Raw genomic sequence first — 16,333 nt, forward strand, 5'->3', positions numbered from 1 at the left:
AATATTTTTGTTTGCCAAATCAACTAGTAAGTTTTGCTAGGTCAAATGTATGTCTCCAAGAAAAATTTTCCAATCCATAGATGATTTAAATAGTATATTTCTAATCGTAAATGATTGGAATTTTTATACTATTAAGGAATGAACTCTTCAAACATTTATTGGCAGTGTCGTCGGGCATGGCATGCATTTGTTGCAAGTATTTTTGGAGTTGGTTGTGGAGATCAAACACCCTTAAAAATCATCACGGAGGTTCTCCGAGTTAGCGTGAGAGCCTATAGCATACCCAGCGGCCAAATGTTTGACTCTTCCTTAAATGTCACGAGCCTATGACAGATATATGATATTCCCATAATGTTTGGCAGACACCCCAAAAAAATAAAAAAAATCTCCTAGAACGTTTTGCATATACAAGAGAAAAAGATGAATGGAAAACTCCCACTGGTTTAGATGGATATATCAGATTCCCAAAGGAGTAAACACACATTAGAAAATTTTGGCAATCGCGTCAACTAGCATACAATGAAAGATCATGCATGTCTAGTTGCTATGACGGTTTTTTTTTATAAATAATTTATTACTCCTTTTTTATGTGTCAATGTTACACAAAGGTCTCAAATCCGACTCTACATTGTGACATGCCCACTATAATATTTCTCCATTAATGGATAACCACCTTATTATGCAAGGTCTCAAATATTTTGCTTCAACACTTAGTTGGCTCTCATGTCAATTATCACGACTCTATCCCCAATCCATTCATTTTGTTTGTTAAGCATGAATCATTAATCAAAATATATTTAAACCAAATTAATACTAATACACCTATCGAGACCTCATAAAACAATCCAAACATTTACGGTGGTAGGACTAAACCAGAAATATTACATCTTGAGACGTGGTCTCAAGAAGTAGAAACATGTACATATTTACATAGTTACAAACAGTAGAGGGCATATGTCTAGCTATGCCGGTTTACCAAACATCCATAAACTTCACCCAAGTTTGTGGGATCATTTACATGATAAATTTTCAATACAATATCAATAAGAGTAGCAAAGTTAAAGAGGCAAATTCTTCCAAAGCAACATATGTAGCAGATGACTACCACAGGCTTGATAGCAATTTAGAATATCACTTATTCATCCAAAATAAGGAGGCAAAGAGAAAGATTATTGAAAAAAAAAAAAAAAAGGGGGGGGGGGGTCACACCTCATGGCAAGGGCATGCTGTGAACAAATCCTTTGCAGAACTTGTGTGTGTACTTGTTCCATGATGAGCCAATGTCCCAAAGAAGCAGTTTCACTTTGATCTTACCTGGAAAACACAAATCTAATTGATGATAATGTGAAGCTTAAAGCAAATCTAGTTTTTACTGGGTGAAAATGCTCCAGTGGTGATCTGATGATAGGTTCTCTTTGATCTTTTCGAGCCTCTTGAGAATATCAATAAAGGAGGGCCTCCTGTTCATATCGGCAGCCCAACAATGATCTGTCAAGCTGCAAGACTCGGATACCAGATACAAAATATTACTTTCTGTCATAGATACATATTAGCTGAGAATAATCATGATATAACTACTTAAATATAAAAAAACAATTGGTAGCAGAAATACGAATAAATATGTCACATTTCACTTTATTTTGAACTTCGGGTAATGAAATAAATTGGTTGAGAAAGAATAGATCATATTAGACCAAAAATAATAATAATAATAATAATAATAATAATAAATACAGCTTCCGTTTCAGCTGAATCTATTTTCTGATATCCATTGATAAAAATCTATGATAGAGCAAATCGTTCTACCAACTGGCTGGTGGCTTCAGCAAAAGACAGCAGAGAGTCAAACTGTAAATACAATTTTTAATGTTACTTACTCCCTTAGTTCCTGAACATATCCTTTTGAATGGTACAACGGCCGCTTTCCATCTGCAACAAGCTTGGCAGCTTCATATGGTTCATGGTTCGGAAACGGAGGATTGCCTTCAAGCATCTAAGCATACAATCACAAGTTTGTCAGGACATATAAAGTTAACCAATCATCGGTCACTAGATTGCTACTTGAAAGAACATTTACCTCGTACAGAATCATTGCAAAAGAGAAAACATCAACTTTCTTATCATATTTTCTATGCTTGAATACTTCAGGAGCCATATAACGATCTGGTTTTCAAAGAGGAAAGAAAATAAAATTCAGCCAAGCATTTGAAACTACACTTAAGGCGAAGCTAAACATTACTCGATACTCACAGCTGCCAGTTTCTCCAGTCATTCTGTACACATCATTTGAGTTCTTGACTCTGATGAGCTTACTTAGTCCAAAGTCTCCAACCTTTAAATGATCCGCACTTGAATTCACCAAAAGGACATTTCTGAAAGTAAACTTACCTAATTAAGCTCTGAACAATCCACATCAACAACACAAAGACATCACTATTTGAGTGCACCTTGGTTTTAGATCTCTGTGTATTATAACATTTGGCTCATTGTGGAGATACGCCATGCCTCTGTCTCAGAGGGTCCAGAATAAACATTAGGAATACCATGGACATGTACTGATGCAAAGTTGTAAGCTCTAGAAAAATTCAAACTCAGAATTAATAATTTAGCTAACATATTTAACTTTCATGGTAGTCAATTCAAGTTTCAAAATATTATGACTGGGACCAAGTCCTCTGATGTCACACGATTAAAAACCCAGCGATTGTTGACTTGGTCCACTGCAAATTTTGAACAGTCTTGCAATCCCTACATCCACCTTTCATGGAGGCCAAGGGACATGGAAAACAATAAATGAGAAGAGGAGAAAAGAGAACGAGAGAAGGAGAAGAAAATAACTTTATTCAACTTATATCAGATTTATAATAAAATATCTAAATTAATATAACTTTGAAATAATTTATTATATTTCTAAATACAAAAATAGTTTAGAGGTCCGAAAATAAATTAAAAATTAAAACTACAAGTATTTTGAGATATAATCTTTAGACATTTTAATATGAATATATGATTTCATATTCCTGTAACCATATCTAAAATTGGACTTTTTGTTGCATCCTCATTGTCCAAGTTTGAAGTAACAATCACACTGCATAGTTGGGTACCAGTACTTTGTACCCAAACCATTTTAATTATTAATTAATTTACCCTTTCAACAAACAATTATAAGCACTATTCACAATTAGTAACAAAATATGACTAAAGCTAGCAAGAGAATGTGCACTCCAGAAGAATATGCATGATCTACTGATGTGATTTATTTGGAAAAGGATTTCCAACTCTTCAATGAGAATGTAGCTCTGAAGGATGTGCTATTATAAGCTGTAGATAATTGCAAAAGATGATAGTATTACCTGGCAATATCCAGGGCAAAATTGATAGCTGCTAATGGAGTAAGTGAGCCCTTTTCCTTCAAATACTGATGAAGATCACCCTGAAAGAAGATACAAATAAACATTACTTTAAAACAGGATAATCTTACATTCTTTCCAAATGAAATTTGCTAGGCATATTATTCTTATACCCCTCTGAGATATTCTGTGATTAGCATCAAGGGTTTTTGATCTGTTACAGCCCCAAGGAATTGGACAATATTGGGATGCCGCAACTTCACTAGCACATTGACCTCATGGCGGAAATCTTGGCTGAATCATAACAAGGCAGCTCGTAAGATGCCAAATGTTAACCGAGGAAAAAGAAAATAGATATTTCAATTGGTTCATAGATATTTTAAGGCCTAATAAAATGGAGATTTCAAATGTTAACCAGGGAAAAAGAGATCAACTGAAAAAAAAAAACTGTCCCCAAATTTCTTAGAGGACCATTAATCACTATCTGCAACTATGCTTTTCTTAACAGGATAATGGAATCCCAGTCAGAGAAGATATATAGGAATATATGAAATGACAATTCAGATTCTACAAGAATGTTGAATGAGATAAGGTAAATACATGTTCTCTGACCTCTTGCAAATAAAACAGTAGACAAGAACTACATCCAAAAATTCATTTAGAATAAAATGCACATGCTATCTGTCCATCATAGAACTATATATAAAAACTAACCACCATAACAGATAATTCAGAATGTAGCCTAAGAATCAAACAGATGCAGGACTTTTGTGAAACTTTCCAAGACCAAAAAAAAGGTCTATAACATTTTAATATAAAACAGGGCACCAGTAACACAATATTCCAGAACATAACAACAGTATAGGGTCTTACATCGCCAATCGATCATCTGATAATGATGGAAGAATAGAGTTTTGTGAAATTTTCCAAGACCAAAGAAAAGGTTTATAACGTCTTAATATAAAAACAGAGCACCGGTAACACAATATTCCAGAACGTAACAACAGTATAGGGTCTTACATCACCAATCTATCATCTGATAATGATGGAAGAATACGTTTGACGGCAACAGGTGTTCCACGCCAATAAGCTTTTATAATCTCACCAAATGAACCCTGCAGCATCAGAGATGCCACAAAACCTAATCAAAATTCTTGAAAAAAATAAAGGATAGTTTGTGGGTCTGCATTAGTATAGAACATCACAATCAAAACAGCCGCTTAAATTTGGGAGAGAAAAGGAACACCCTTATGTTCAGGAAGATAAGGGTGACCGATCAGACTTGTTCAACAAATTCACATACTTTTGTTAGTCACTCAAAGAAATCAGCCTTTATTTTCTTGTATCATTTAAGTCCGAAATCTACACTAAAACTCTCAATCAGGTTATTTCTGTGATCCATTATATTATTAACTATAAATGCTTCTTATCCTTAGTCTTATAGTAAATATTTGCTAACCAGCAAAAGCAACAAATGAGCTCATTTGAACAATAAATGCAAAGGCTTATGGTCAAGAGTATCTAGCACAACAAGCAAATTAACTAATCAAATTACATGCATGTGGTCAGATGTAGAACATGTAGACCAATTAAACCAGCAATTCCTTCTATCCATAGAAACATACTTACCATTAAGCATGACATGTATCTTTTCATATGCGACCTATCACTTGGTTCTTTTTTTAGGTTGAGTCCATTGCTTATTTAGATCCTACCATTTGCTTGTCATCCACATTCAAAACTTTATACAAATAGTCATTTTCTTGATTGTTATTGGCTTCTCCATCCTAGGGTTGTTTTTCCAGCAGCATATTGTCTATGACCAGCATAGATCAAAGCAAACAAAAACAACTTTGAGAATTTCACTCGTTAAGTTCATATTCAAGACAACTTTTAAGAATAGTAATGCATTAGCAAATGATAATATAGTGGATGCAGTCAGCCTGTGGGCAGAAGGCCAACCTGTGAAGTATTATAAAGCACAGCAAAAATTAAATTTTACATTCAATCAGCCTCTGCCATTGCATAAAACTCACAGCTACAAAAATTTTAATGATCTGAAGTTCTAAGCTGGTTCTTTGGACTAATGTGAAACATAAACTCTAATCACCATAGTGAGTAATGCAACATGAAATGACAAAGCATTAACAGTAAACCTTTCCGATTATTGTGGCAGTTGAAAAATCCAATTCAGATGGTTCAATTTCCCAGTCACACTTGTTAGGAAGAGGCGGTGGAACTGGCTTTTGTTCAAAATGGCTTCCATCATGTCCCTGCAATGCCAACAGAGGCCATTGGTTGTTTCAGAAAGTTTAGGACACCATAAATCAATCAACTAAAAGTTGTGTTAAAGTATGCTATACTATCAGAACAAGGATCATATGTAACGACAAACACTAGATCAACTTAGGTAGTTAAGCTGTTTAATGTTTTTAATCGACCATAAAGGAGACAACAACAACACAGTAGCGCATTGTGCTTAGGATACTAGATATTGAAAAACACAAGTATTTTACATACTAATATGCAACAATTGCCTTCTTTGTGAAACAACATCATGCTGACAGCTGGCTGGTGTTGTATATTCCATAGGCACAGCAAGGTGTGCAGCTATTCTAACCCATGGAGACGGTAAGATGGAGGCAGAAGCGAGATAGGACAAGAAGGTAAGAATAGAAACCTGCTTCTATGAGTGGTGTTCTCCCTGGCCAAATGTAGAGTCACTGTCAACTCTATCCAGTGATTTCAATAGGCGCTCGGGCGAGGCGAGGCGAGGCCCGAGCGCCTCGCTTCAAATAGGCGCTCGCCCGAGCCCAGGCGTCGAGCGCTTCGGGCGAGCGCCTGGGTTAAACCAGGCGACCGAACCAGACTTTTAGGTCTGATTGGTCTCCGATGCTTTAGTTGGTTCAATCGAACCAACTAAATCACCGATATCAGGCTCCCTCTCACGATTTCCCCGACTTCCCCAACCCTAACACTCGCGATTTTGCCACCGAGATTTCTTTGCTGTCGTTGCTGCTTTCGCTACTCGCCGCTGCCACAATCGTTGCTCGCCGCTGCTGTCGTCACTCCCGCTGTCGCTCGCCACTCCCGCTCCCGCTCCAGCTACGGCTGTCGCCTGCTACCGCTGCCGCTGCCTCAGCAGCCTCGGTTTTCTCACACTCTTCTCACTATACTGTTAATAGTATATTTTTATTTTAAAAACAAAAAAATACTATTTATGATTTATTTATTTATTATGATTTTGTACCCGATTTTCTTAATTTAATAGCATATTTTTATTTAAATAATTATATTTATTAATTATATTATATATTTTTATATTTTAGCATCTCGTTTCACTCGGGTGAGCGTCTGGGCGAGCGCCTAGCGGCTCAGGCGTTTTTGGACCTTGGCGCCTAGCGCTTTTTAAATCACTGACTCTATCATATCAGGTAGTGAGAGAAAAGGCATCATAGAGAGGGCATACATATCAAGGAGCCAAGACAGAGCGTTATGCCAGAAGATATTTTAGTAAGATGTGGTTGGTAAGAGCCATGCATTTGACCAGGCCTGATAAAGAAGGCTTGGGACTGGTGAATTAATTGTGTTATGGATCTAGTACACCGGATTATGGTCAATTAACCAATTTTGAGCATACCGCATGAAACTGGGCATCTTGCAAATTGTTCTCCGCCACATGTCACCATGCATCGTGGTAATATTTATTAGAATACTGTCTTCTAATGAACTTTTAAATGTCACAGTGGCAAATCCTACTAAGATCAGTTAGACGAAGTAGCAGGAAAGAAAAATCTAACATGCCATCTGACATGAATAACCACAGTAAAAAAGAGAACCTTGCCAATTGTTGTTGAATCTCGGATTTTGATGATGAAACCAATTGATAGTGTTTATGATCTGATCTATATTTCCAACGACGCAGGAAGCTTCGATTAGGGAGAGAAAATTAAAGCAGGAAGAATCATGTTGGGCCGGAGTGGAACATGTCAGAAGATTGGACGTCGAGCCGGAGGATCGATCGACGTATCGGCAGAAGGCTTCAGGCTATGGGTTCGAGCATCGGGCAAAGAAGAGCGGAAGTTACACCAAGGAAATCTGAGTTGCGGAGGTCAATTGGTCGATTGGGCAATGGGCAATAGGCCGCAAGAGAGGACGATGCGCCGAAGAATCGAACGAGGCGTCGATGAACCAATGACATGCCGGACAACATTTGATTTAGCTTTGTAATAATTGTCTAGGTCGAAGTAGGTTTTAGGTGTAATTGGGTTGGAATTGGGCCAACTCAATTATGGGTCAATTGGGCCCAAGTTTGGGCTGTGTTGGGTCAATTGAAAGGCTCAAACAGTGACCCAACAGGTAGAACCGTCGGTGGTACAGTCTCTGAGACTGTGTCAGGCAGTGGTACCGCTAGTACCCCGAAAATCGGGGATGAGACACTTTTTGGCTCCAAGTTTGAATCCACTTGGGACCTATAAATACCCCTCTCATCCCTACTCAGATAACACAAGAATTGAGAGCAAAAAGGAAGAAAAACGCTATTGTAATCTTGTGAGAACTCGTCTCAAGCTCTAAGTGCTGGTGAAGTTTAAGAAAGGAGGTAGTGGGGGTGTAAAGGTTGTCTCCTGAACCTGTCAAATTGAGAATCGAGTTGTAAGGGTAGTTGGTCTTCGCCCATTGAAGGAAGACCGTTAGTGGATGTCAGTGGCCTCGACGGAAGAGGAATCAGGAGTGGATGTAGGTCACAACGACCGAACCACTATAAAACTCGGTTTGCATTTTTGTTTTGCTTTTCATTCTCTTACTGCAAATTGCCTTACTTACTTACTGCTTTCACTAAGCTTACGAACGCTTTCAAGTTAAACTCACATTTCCGATACGAGCTTTTATCGAACAAAAGATTTTCGAACCGACGTGGTTTTTATCGCTGCACTAATTGCTTTCACGACGAGCTTTTATTGGGTCTTTGATGACCTATGAAATGACTTGTGTTGAACATGATGAACATGAGAACCACCTTCCAAAGAACATGAAGGATTTGACACTTCGAACAATAAAATACCACTTGAGTAATGACTCAAGTGATGATGATGATGATGATGACCTTGAGCTCCTCACAATAAAGCTTAAAAAATTCTTAAAACAAGAATTAAAGAATAAAAATGAACTTAAAAAGACATAATTATCAAAGAAGAAGAAAGTATTCAAGGCGGCTTGGGACAAATCGAGCTCATCCGAAAACGAGAAGCAAACCAACAAAGACAATGTGACGAACTACGCCTTAATGGCTTTCGACGACGAGGTAACCAAAACTCCTTTACCTTATTTTGAAATTACATGATGCATTTCATGAGTTGTTCTTAAATTTGTTTAGAAAAATTATATATATAAAAATAAAAAATTTGAGCATAAAAATTGCATGTTTTGTAATAATACTTGCACATCAAATAAGATTAATTCCTTGTATGTTATAAGAAACAATTATGTGTATCTTGATGATTTTCGTATTGCTTTTTTATTTTTATTTTGATTGAAAATACTTTATGTTTAATGAAATCATGTTTGATGTTTTAATGATGCATAATGATGTAAGACATAATGAAAATGTTAAAAGTTTTGAAATCATGATTAATGAGTTTATATTTTAAAATTATGCATGATGATTTTTGTGATTTATGGCTTATTAATCCTTGTCATAATGAAAGTTGCTTTTTCAGTTTTAAATGATGATGCATGTTTTGATTTGGCGTAAAAGCATGGGCATGCTTGTAAGAAATCAAATCACTTAAATTGAAATAACTAAAAAGAGGAAAGCATTTTTCTTGAAATTTTCTTTTTCTCTATCTTATTGATTTTTTAAAAAGAGATTAATGAACCTATTTATGTTATTTTATGAATCTCTTGAACTATTAAAGTGATTTTGATGATTTAGATTTGAATGAGTTTTATCCAAATCATGATCTTGATGATTGAAGATTTCATATACATGAATTGAGATCTTTTTATCTTATGTTTCTTTTTATCATTTACTAAAGAGAAAAATTATCCAAATGAATCATGAATGTTCTTTTGATTACAACTTAAAAGTTTTCAATAAATCAAGATTTTTTCATACTTTGTTCTCCTACGATTCTTTTTGTTATTCACTAAAAAGGAGACTTATCTTATTAAACCATGATATGCTACTTGACATCTTGATAATTTATGACTTGAGTCTTGTTATGCATTATTCGCCTGTTATTCTTTCTTATTTACAATGACAAAAGGAAGAAAGGAAATCACTAGCATTTCAAGAGATTGATAAATCTATTTATTTCATTTTGAATCTCTTGAAAGTGATTTTGATGAGTTTTATTATTTGAATTTGAATGAGTTTTCACCTATATCGTGATTTTGATTCCTCGGAATTATAATTTGAAATCTTTTATAAATCAAGATCTCTGATTATGTGTTCTCGTATTATTTAAGAGGAGACTTTTTTTTTATGAATCATGATTTTTTGAATTATAACTTAGATTTTTCTTCAATATATAAATCATGATCTTGACAACTTGAGATTCTTATGAATCAAGATTGTTTAATATAATTCTTCTTTTTGTTATCCAAAAGAATCATAATTTGTCTCTTGATATTCACAATTTGTCTTCATGAATTGTATATCTCATCATCAAATTAAATTTTCTTGATATATTTCAATTGATGATTTTTAAAAATGATGTAATGGGAAAAATTTTGCACCTTCTTTTTGACAATGACAAAGGGGGAGCAAAACTTGCTAACTTGCTCATCTCAAAAGAGAAGAAAGAAGTGCTATCTTGCAAATCTCAAGAGAAGCAATGTTTACTAACTTACACATTTCAAGAAGATGCAAAAACATACTATCTTGTACATTTCAAAAATTGCTAGCTCAAGATGCAAAATTTGGAAACTTGCAAAAAGAAGAAAAACTTGGTAGCATCCTCATCTCAAAAGATGCAAAAATTTTGCCAACTTTCATATGTGAAAAATTTACTAGCTTACATGTTCTAAACTTGTTATTTACTATCTCGCATTCTTTTTCAAAAACTTGCTAGTTTGAACATCGTAAAGAAAAGCAAACATGCTAACTTGCACATCTAGCAAAATTTACAAACTTGCAAAACTCAAAATTATTGCTAGCTTGCATGTTATCAAATGATGTAAAATTTTGTTAGCTTACGCTTTGCAAAGAAAGCAAAAAATTGTACTTCTCAAAAGAGAAGAAAGAAAATTACTAGCTTGCATGATGATATAACTTGAGATTATGTTTATAATACAATGATTTGAAATTATATATCAAAAACTTGCTAATTGCACTTCTTTTTATTGATGACAAAGGGGGAGAAGTATGATGACGATATTAAAATCTTATGCATGATTTTATGATGACATATTGCTTGGATTTTTGAATTCAAGAGTTCTATCAATATGACATATTGATAGGGGGAGTTAAGGTTAACTCCGTCATCAATTGGTTGTCATCATAAAAAAAGGAGAGATTGTTGAATCTTGGATTTTGATGATAAAACCAATTGATAGTGTTTATGATCTGATTTGCGCTTTGAGTGACGTAGGAAACTTCGATCAGGGAGAGATAATTAAAGCAGGAAGAATCATGTTGGGTCAGAGTGGAACATGTCAGAAGATTGGATGTCGAGCCGAAGGATCGGTCAACATATCGGCAGAAGGCTTCGGGGCATAGGTTCGGGCATCGGGCCAAGAAGAGTAAAAATTGCGCCAAGGAAATCGAAGTTGCGAAGATTAATTGGTCGATTGAGCAATAGGCTGCAAAAAAGGACGATGTGCTGAAGAATTGGACAAGGCGTCGATGAACCAATGACATGTCGAACAACATTTGATTTAGCTTTATAATAATTGTCTAGATTGAAGTAGGTTTTAGGTGTAATTGGGTTGGAATTGAGCTAACTCAATTATGGGCCAATTGGGCCCAAGTTTGGGTTGTGTTGGGCCAAGTGAGAGGCCCAAACAGTGACCAAACAAGTGAAACCGTCAGTGGCATAGTCTCTAAGACTGTGTCAGGCAGTGGTACCGCCCAATGGCAGGGTGTCAGGCGGTGGTACCGCCAGACTAGGCGGTGCTACCGCCCAGTGTCAGTGCTACAGGCGGTGGTACCGTCAGTACCCCGAAAACCGATGATGAGACATTTTTTGGCTCCAAGTTTGAATCCACTTGGGGCCTATAAATACCCCTTTCATCCCTGCTCAAATAACACAAGAATTAAGAGCAAAAAGGAAGAAAAACGCTATTGTAATCTTGTGAGAACTCCTCTGAAGCTCTAAGTGTTAGTGAAGTTTAAGAGAGGAGGTAGTGGAGGTGTAAAGGTTCTCTCCTGAACCTGTCAGAAGGAGAATCAAGTTGTAAGAGTAGTTGGTCTTCGCCCATTGAAGGAAGATCGTTAGTGGATGCCGGTGGCCTCGACAGAAGAGGAATCGGGAGTAGATGTAGGTCACAACGACCGAACCATTATAAAACTCGGTTTGCATTTCTGTTTTGTTTTTCATTCGCTTACTGCAAACTGCCTTACTTGCTTACTACTTTCACTACGCTTACGAACGCTTTCAAGTTAAACTCACATTTCCGATACGAGCTTTTATCGAACGAAAAATTTTCGAACCGACCTGGTTTTTATCGCTGCACTAATTCACCCCCCCCCACCTTCTTAGTGCCGACTCGATCCTAACAATTGCAAGCTAAAAATTTTGAATAACAAGATCTATAAGACAAGTATAAGTTACTTGAAAAACACAAATGAATAATTAATGAGAAAGCAGGGAAATTAAAGTTCATAGAACTATGATAAGAGCAGTTTCCAGTCCTAAATTTAAACATATCCTTTTGAACAATGTCCTAGGTGAACTTGGAACATGAGAGTAATTGTAAAGGATAACAATTGGAGATTATAGCTCGCTCACAGAATGAAATTTGACTGCAAAACTTGGGTACTATTTTCTGTAGCCAGAGCTTATGGCTAGCCCTTATCTCAAATTTCAGATATGCTACTATTGATGACTTATTAATTGTTCTATAAAAAGTCAACAAGTAGAGAATTTACTCTTAAGAAAAGTTTTGCCAAGATATTATGGTCGATGTCCCAGCCTATAATAATGAAAAATGGTGCAGTGAACAGACATAAACCCAGAAGATACCACAAAACAAGAAAAATTGATGTTATTGACAAAATATGCATAAAGGAAAACAAGAATAGTAAGTAAGGTAATGCAGTCTTTATACAATTATGAATTAGCTAAAAATTTGACAAGCAACCGTTTGCACAAAGCTAAAAATTGCATTGAAGAAACTACAATTTCGTTACTCATGCAAATTGTTAAAAGATATCAAGGTATACACAATCCTAAAAAGACAAAACTGCTAGAAAGAAAAAAGTGAGAGTCACCAATGTTCTTTAGGATGATTAAATCAAGAAATAGCTGGTATTCTTCCAAGACTAATGTTTTGAGATAAACTACTCAGTATATCTACCGTGTACAAGAACAGAAGCACATATTTATTGTAGTAAACGTACAAAGGACATGCCACCATGTGCTTTTAGCAGTTCGATCATGCCATGCTGCTTAGCACCTTCTGCATCAGCCAATGGCTGTCAAAACAAATGCAAGCTCAGGATCAATATCTTTCATGTATCAAATGATAGTCACTGGAATACAAAATTTTCAAAAACAAACAACAAAATTATCTTTAAATAATTGAAATAAATACTAAGAATTACTATTTATAAATGTAGCAGCACTCTAGCATGTATTACTATTTAAAAGTAAATACTATCATACTATTTCAAATTCATACTGACGTGACAAATATTCCATTATCAATTCCACCAGTCACTGAAATGTAGTTTGCCAATTTAGTTACCCTTTTCATGATACTTTTTCTTGGAAGGAACCTTCCCAGGTGGAAAATAAAACATAAAAAATTCTCTGGTGACATCAGTTTCACGTATAATTCCCTGAACTATCAACTTAGATACTTGGATCAAGTCTTACGCTTCTAGTCTCTCCTGAAACAAACATCTGAATGGCACCAGCTATGAGAACAATATTCCAAAATGGCACAACTCAGACGGTGAGACCAGAATATCCAATGAAAGACAATTTTCCCAGCAACCAGAAAGTCTAGGGTCTACAACAGCTGAACATCCAACAGAACCCTATGCAATCTGAAAGAGATTCCAGATCCGTCCCTAGGAACAATGTTAACTAGTGAGTTCCAAATCAAAGGCCACAGCCTCCAAGTGGTCCTCTCTCTTTGATAATTTCACATAGTATCTATCACCTTACACCCCTCCACATAATCCTCATCTGCATCTCCTACAGTTACTAACCACATCTTTTTATACCTTTTTCTCTTTCCTCTTTTTCCTGGTCAACAACATTTCACACAAGATAGTTCCAATCTTCATAGATTTCAACCACATGGGTATCAAGACTTTCATCCATGACTTCCACTGGAATGACAATTGGTCTGATAACTCGTTCGCCCTAATCGATCAAACTCAGAATCATAAAACAAGGATTAGGTGAAGTTATAGCAAGAAGAAGAAACGGATGATGACTGCCAACACAAGTTTCAGTCAAACGCCGACTGCGTCATGGGGCGAGGTGCGATCAGCACCTACAATCAAGTGGCTCACCGTGTTGTTCCATCGGTCCTGGGCATTGACGTCGGCGCCATACTCGAGGAGGCACCCGGTGACGTTGATCCAGCCGTGGAGCGCCGCGACATGGAGCGGGGTACGGCTATCGTAGTCGCGGGCGTTGACGAGCCCACGATCTTCCTCGAGGAGCTTCCGCACGGCGGCGGCATCGTTCTGGTGGGCGTGCCACAGGATCAGCGACGTCCGACTGACCCTCGCCTTCTCCTTCTGCTTCTCCCCCGTCCGCGGCGGCGACGCTCCCGAAGAGGCGCCTTCTCCTTCGCCGCCTCCGTCACCAATGGGGTTGCCCTCCTCGCTGCTCATCGTCCAACGTTGCCGTCGCGATCCGCTCTTGACCTTTTCCCCGATCGAGGGAAACAAATCTAAACCCGTTCTTACAATTAAGTCCCCCAAATATTTGCATTTTAATTTATATATTATTTAATTTCTTATTTTTTAAAATATTTTGAAAATAATATTAATATCATGCTAATAATTTGTAATGTGGAAGTGTGAAAAATGTTTGCAATTGGGTTTGTCCGATGAAATCCGATAATCAAATTAATATATGTTCATATATTTGATAAGATCATTTTATATAATAATATCATTCTTTAACTATTAGTTTGATTTGTTGAGGAAGATTATGTTATATAATAATATAATTCTGATGAGGAAATATTTTGTTTCGATGATGAAAAAGTATGCTCTACATCATTTTCAATAGCTAACGTGGGTGTCTAATAGGTGATTGGATTCTCTGTGTAGAAAATAATTATCATATCATCCCTTAAATAAATCATGCTTCGGTTTATCCATCCTAAAATTAATATAATATTTGTTTCAGGACCTTTGATCATTATGGTTTACATTAAAGAATGATTTAAGTTATACTTTGGTTATTTTCTTGTCCTACTATGTCAACGTTTCATGTGTGCAAAGAAAAATTTTAGGGAACATTAAGTGCTTTAAATATTATTATTTTTTCTTAAGCGGACACATCTTATAATCGTTTAATCAGACGAGGCTTTTAACTAACACATCCGCGACTCGTTTGTTATGTTTAGTTTTCAATGATATTGTCATCATGTTTTTTTTCTTTTAGCACTAATAAAGTCAAATTTGATTATCAATTTAACTTTATCTCCGGAAGAGAGGAATCATTAGATATCTACAACTTGGGAAGGAAAATTTTTTCTCTCCACCTTGTTTCTGCTTTCCTCAATGTTTCCTTGTACACGATTCTCTTACACGTGTGAAAGTTATCATATAAATTATTATTATTATAATTATTAATTAATAAAAAAATATTATCTTAGGTTAAAGTTCATTTTAACCATTGTGGTCTTGGTTATAAATCTTTTAAATCATTATGATTTATTCGTGTCTAAAATAACTCTTATATTTAAAAAAATATAATATATAAGTCACTCCGGTTAACATATATTAGAGTATACTTACGTGATATGTTAACTCATAATAAATTATTAATATACTAATATATAATTAAAATTAAAAAAACTAAAATCATCATTAATGATGGGGAGGAGACATCGTCTAGCATCAAGTTGCTACTGCCTAATAGGGCATCGTACACACGCAGTCTCTCCCGCGCTGACGATGAGCTTAAGAGCTTTCGATCCTGCCTTAGGTGGATTTACGTCGACCAGTCTAACGCTAGGCACACAGTAATCTCTTGGTTCATCTTCATTCTCCTAAGCGTTTTCATCATCACCTCCCATTTTATCCTCTCTTGCATCTCCACCCACCGGCTTACGATGTGATGGTCCAGCTCTCTCTCATCTCTACCTTCGACTTCTCATACCTCTGCCTCTTCATGAGGGAGGTGACTTATAAAGTATAGTAGTACTCATCATGATCAGAATGGGTGTCGTTTGCAATGGCAAGCAACACCATGGTGGCATATGCCATGGAGTTGGCGAATAACATATGGTAGATCCAGCTCTCTAGTTCTAGGGCACATGCCACTACGTCACCCATCACGGTGTTGCCTGCCACTGCAAATGATACCCTATCCAATCCCAACGAGTACCACCATACATTGTAAGCAATCTCTCCAATGAAGCATGACATTACGAAGACCAAAAGCAAGTGGAAAAAGTGGATGAGCTGATTCATGTAGCCCTCTTGTGCCTGCTCGCTCTCCCTAACCAGCATGTCGAGGAAGAGGAAGTGACGGAGGCCATAGCGACGAATGAAGACGGAGAGGTAAAGGTCAGAGGCAAAGGTGAGAGAGACTTGGACCACCACATCATAAATGCGGTGGGTGGGG

The 16,333-nt window shown here is 36.5% G+C and overlaps 1 protein-coding gene across 2 annotated transcripts; it reads right to left on the reverse strand.

Annotated features, from left to right (window-relative positions):
* Positions 1 to 862: 862 nt before the first annotated feature.
* Positions 863 to 14,406, reverse strand: LOC103994764 (serine/threonine-protein kinase VIK). 2 transcript variants are annotated; one of them, XM_009415193.3, is made up of 11 exons: positions 14,038 to 14,406; positions 12,913 to 12,987; positions 5,507 to 5,623; positions 4,371 to 4,465; positions 3,524 to 3,644; positions 3,354 to 3,433; positions 2,448 to 2,507; positions 2,251 to 2,372; positions 2,078 to 2,163; positions 1,878 to 1,993; positions 863 to 1,496 (listed from the first exon to the last, which is right to left on the reverse strand). In XM_009415193.3, exons 1-11 carry the CDS (start codon positions 14,362 to 14,364, stop codon positions 1,370 to 1,372), a joined length of 1,326 nt encoding a protein of 441 aa, XP_009413468.1. In that variant the 5' UTR covers positions 14,365 to 14,406; the 3' UTR covers positions 863 to 1,369. The 2 variants fall into 2 exon arrangements, with proteins under 2 accessions (XP_009413468.1, XP_064977544.1); XM_065121472.1 differs by lacking the exon at positions 14,038 to 14,406 and adding an exon at positions 13,391 to 13,556.
* Positions 14,407 to 16,333: the final 1,927 nt, after the last annotated feature.

This window comes from Musa acuminata, chromosome BXJ2-8, assembly GCF_036884655.1.
Source record: "Musa acuminata AAA Group cultivar baxijiao chromosome BXJ2-8, Cavendish_Baxijiao_AAA, whole genome shotgun sequence".
Taxonomy (NCBI): Eukaryota; Viridiplantae; Streptophyta; class Magnoliopsida; order Zingiberales; family Musaceae; genus Musa; species Musa acuminata.

What these genes read in the sequence shown, in the direction of transcription:
- LOC103994764 (XM_009415193.3), bottom strand. Translation starts at nt 14,364, where the DNA reads ATGAGCAGCGAGGAGGGCAACCCCATTGGTGACGGAGGCGGCGAAGGA. An exon ending in CACATGGTGGCATGTCCTTT is followed by an intron (nt 5,624 to 12,912) that starts GTACGTTTACTA and finishes TTGGCATTGCAG; the next exon opens with GGACATGATGGAAGCCATTT. An exon ending in TTGCAATGATTCTGTACGAG is followed by an intron (nt 1,994 to 2,077) that starts GTAAATGTTCTT and finishes TTGTATGCTTAG; the next exon opens with ATGCTTGAAGGCAATCCTCC.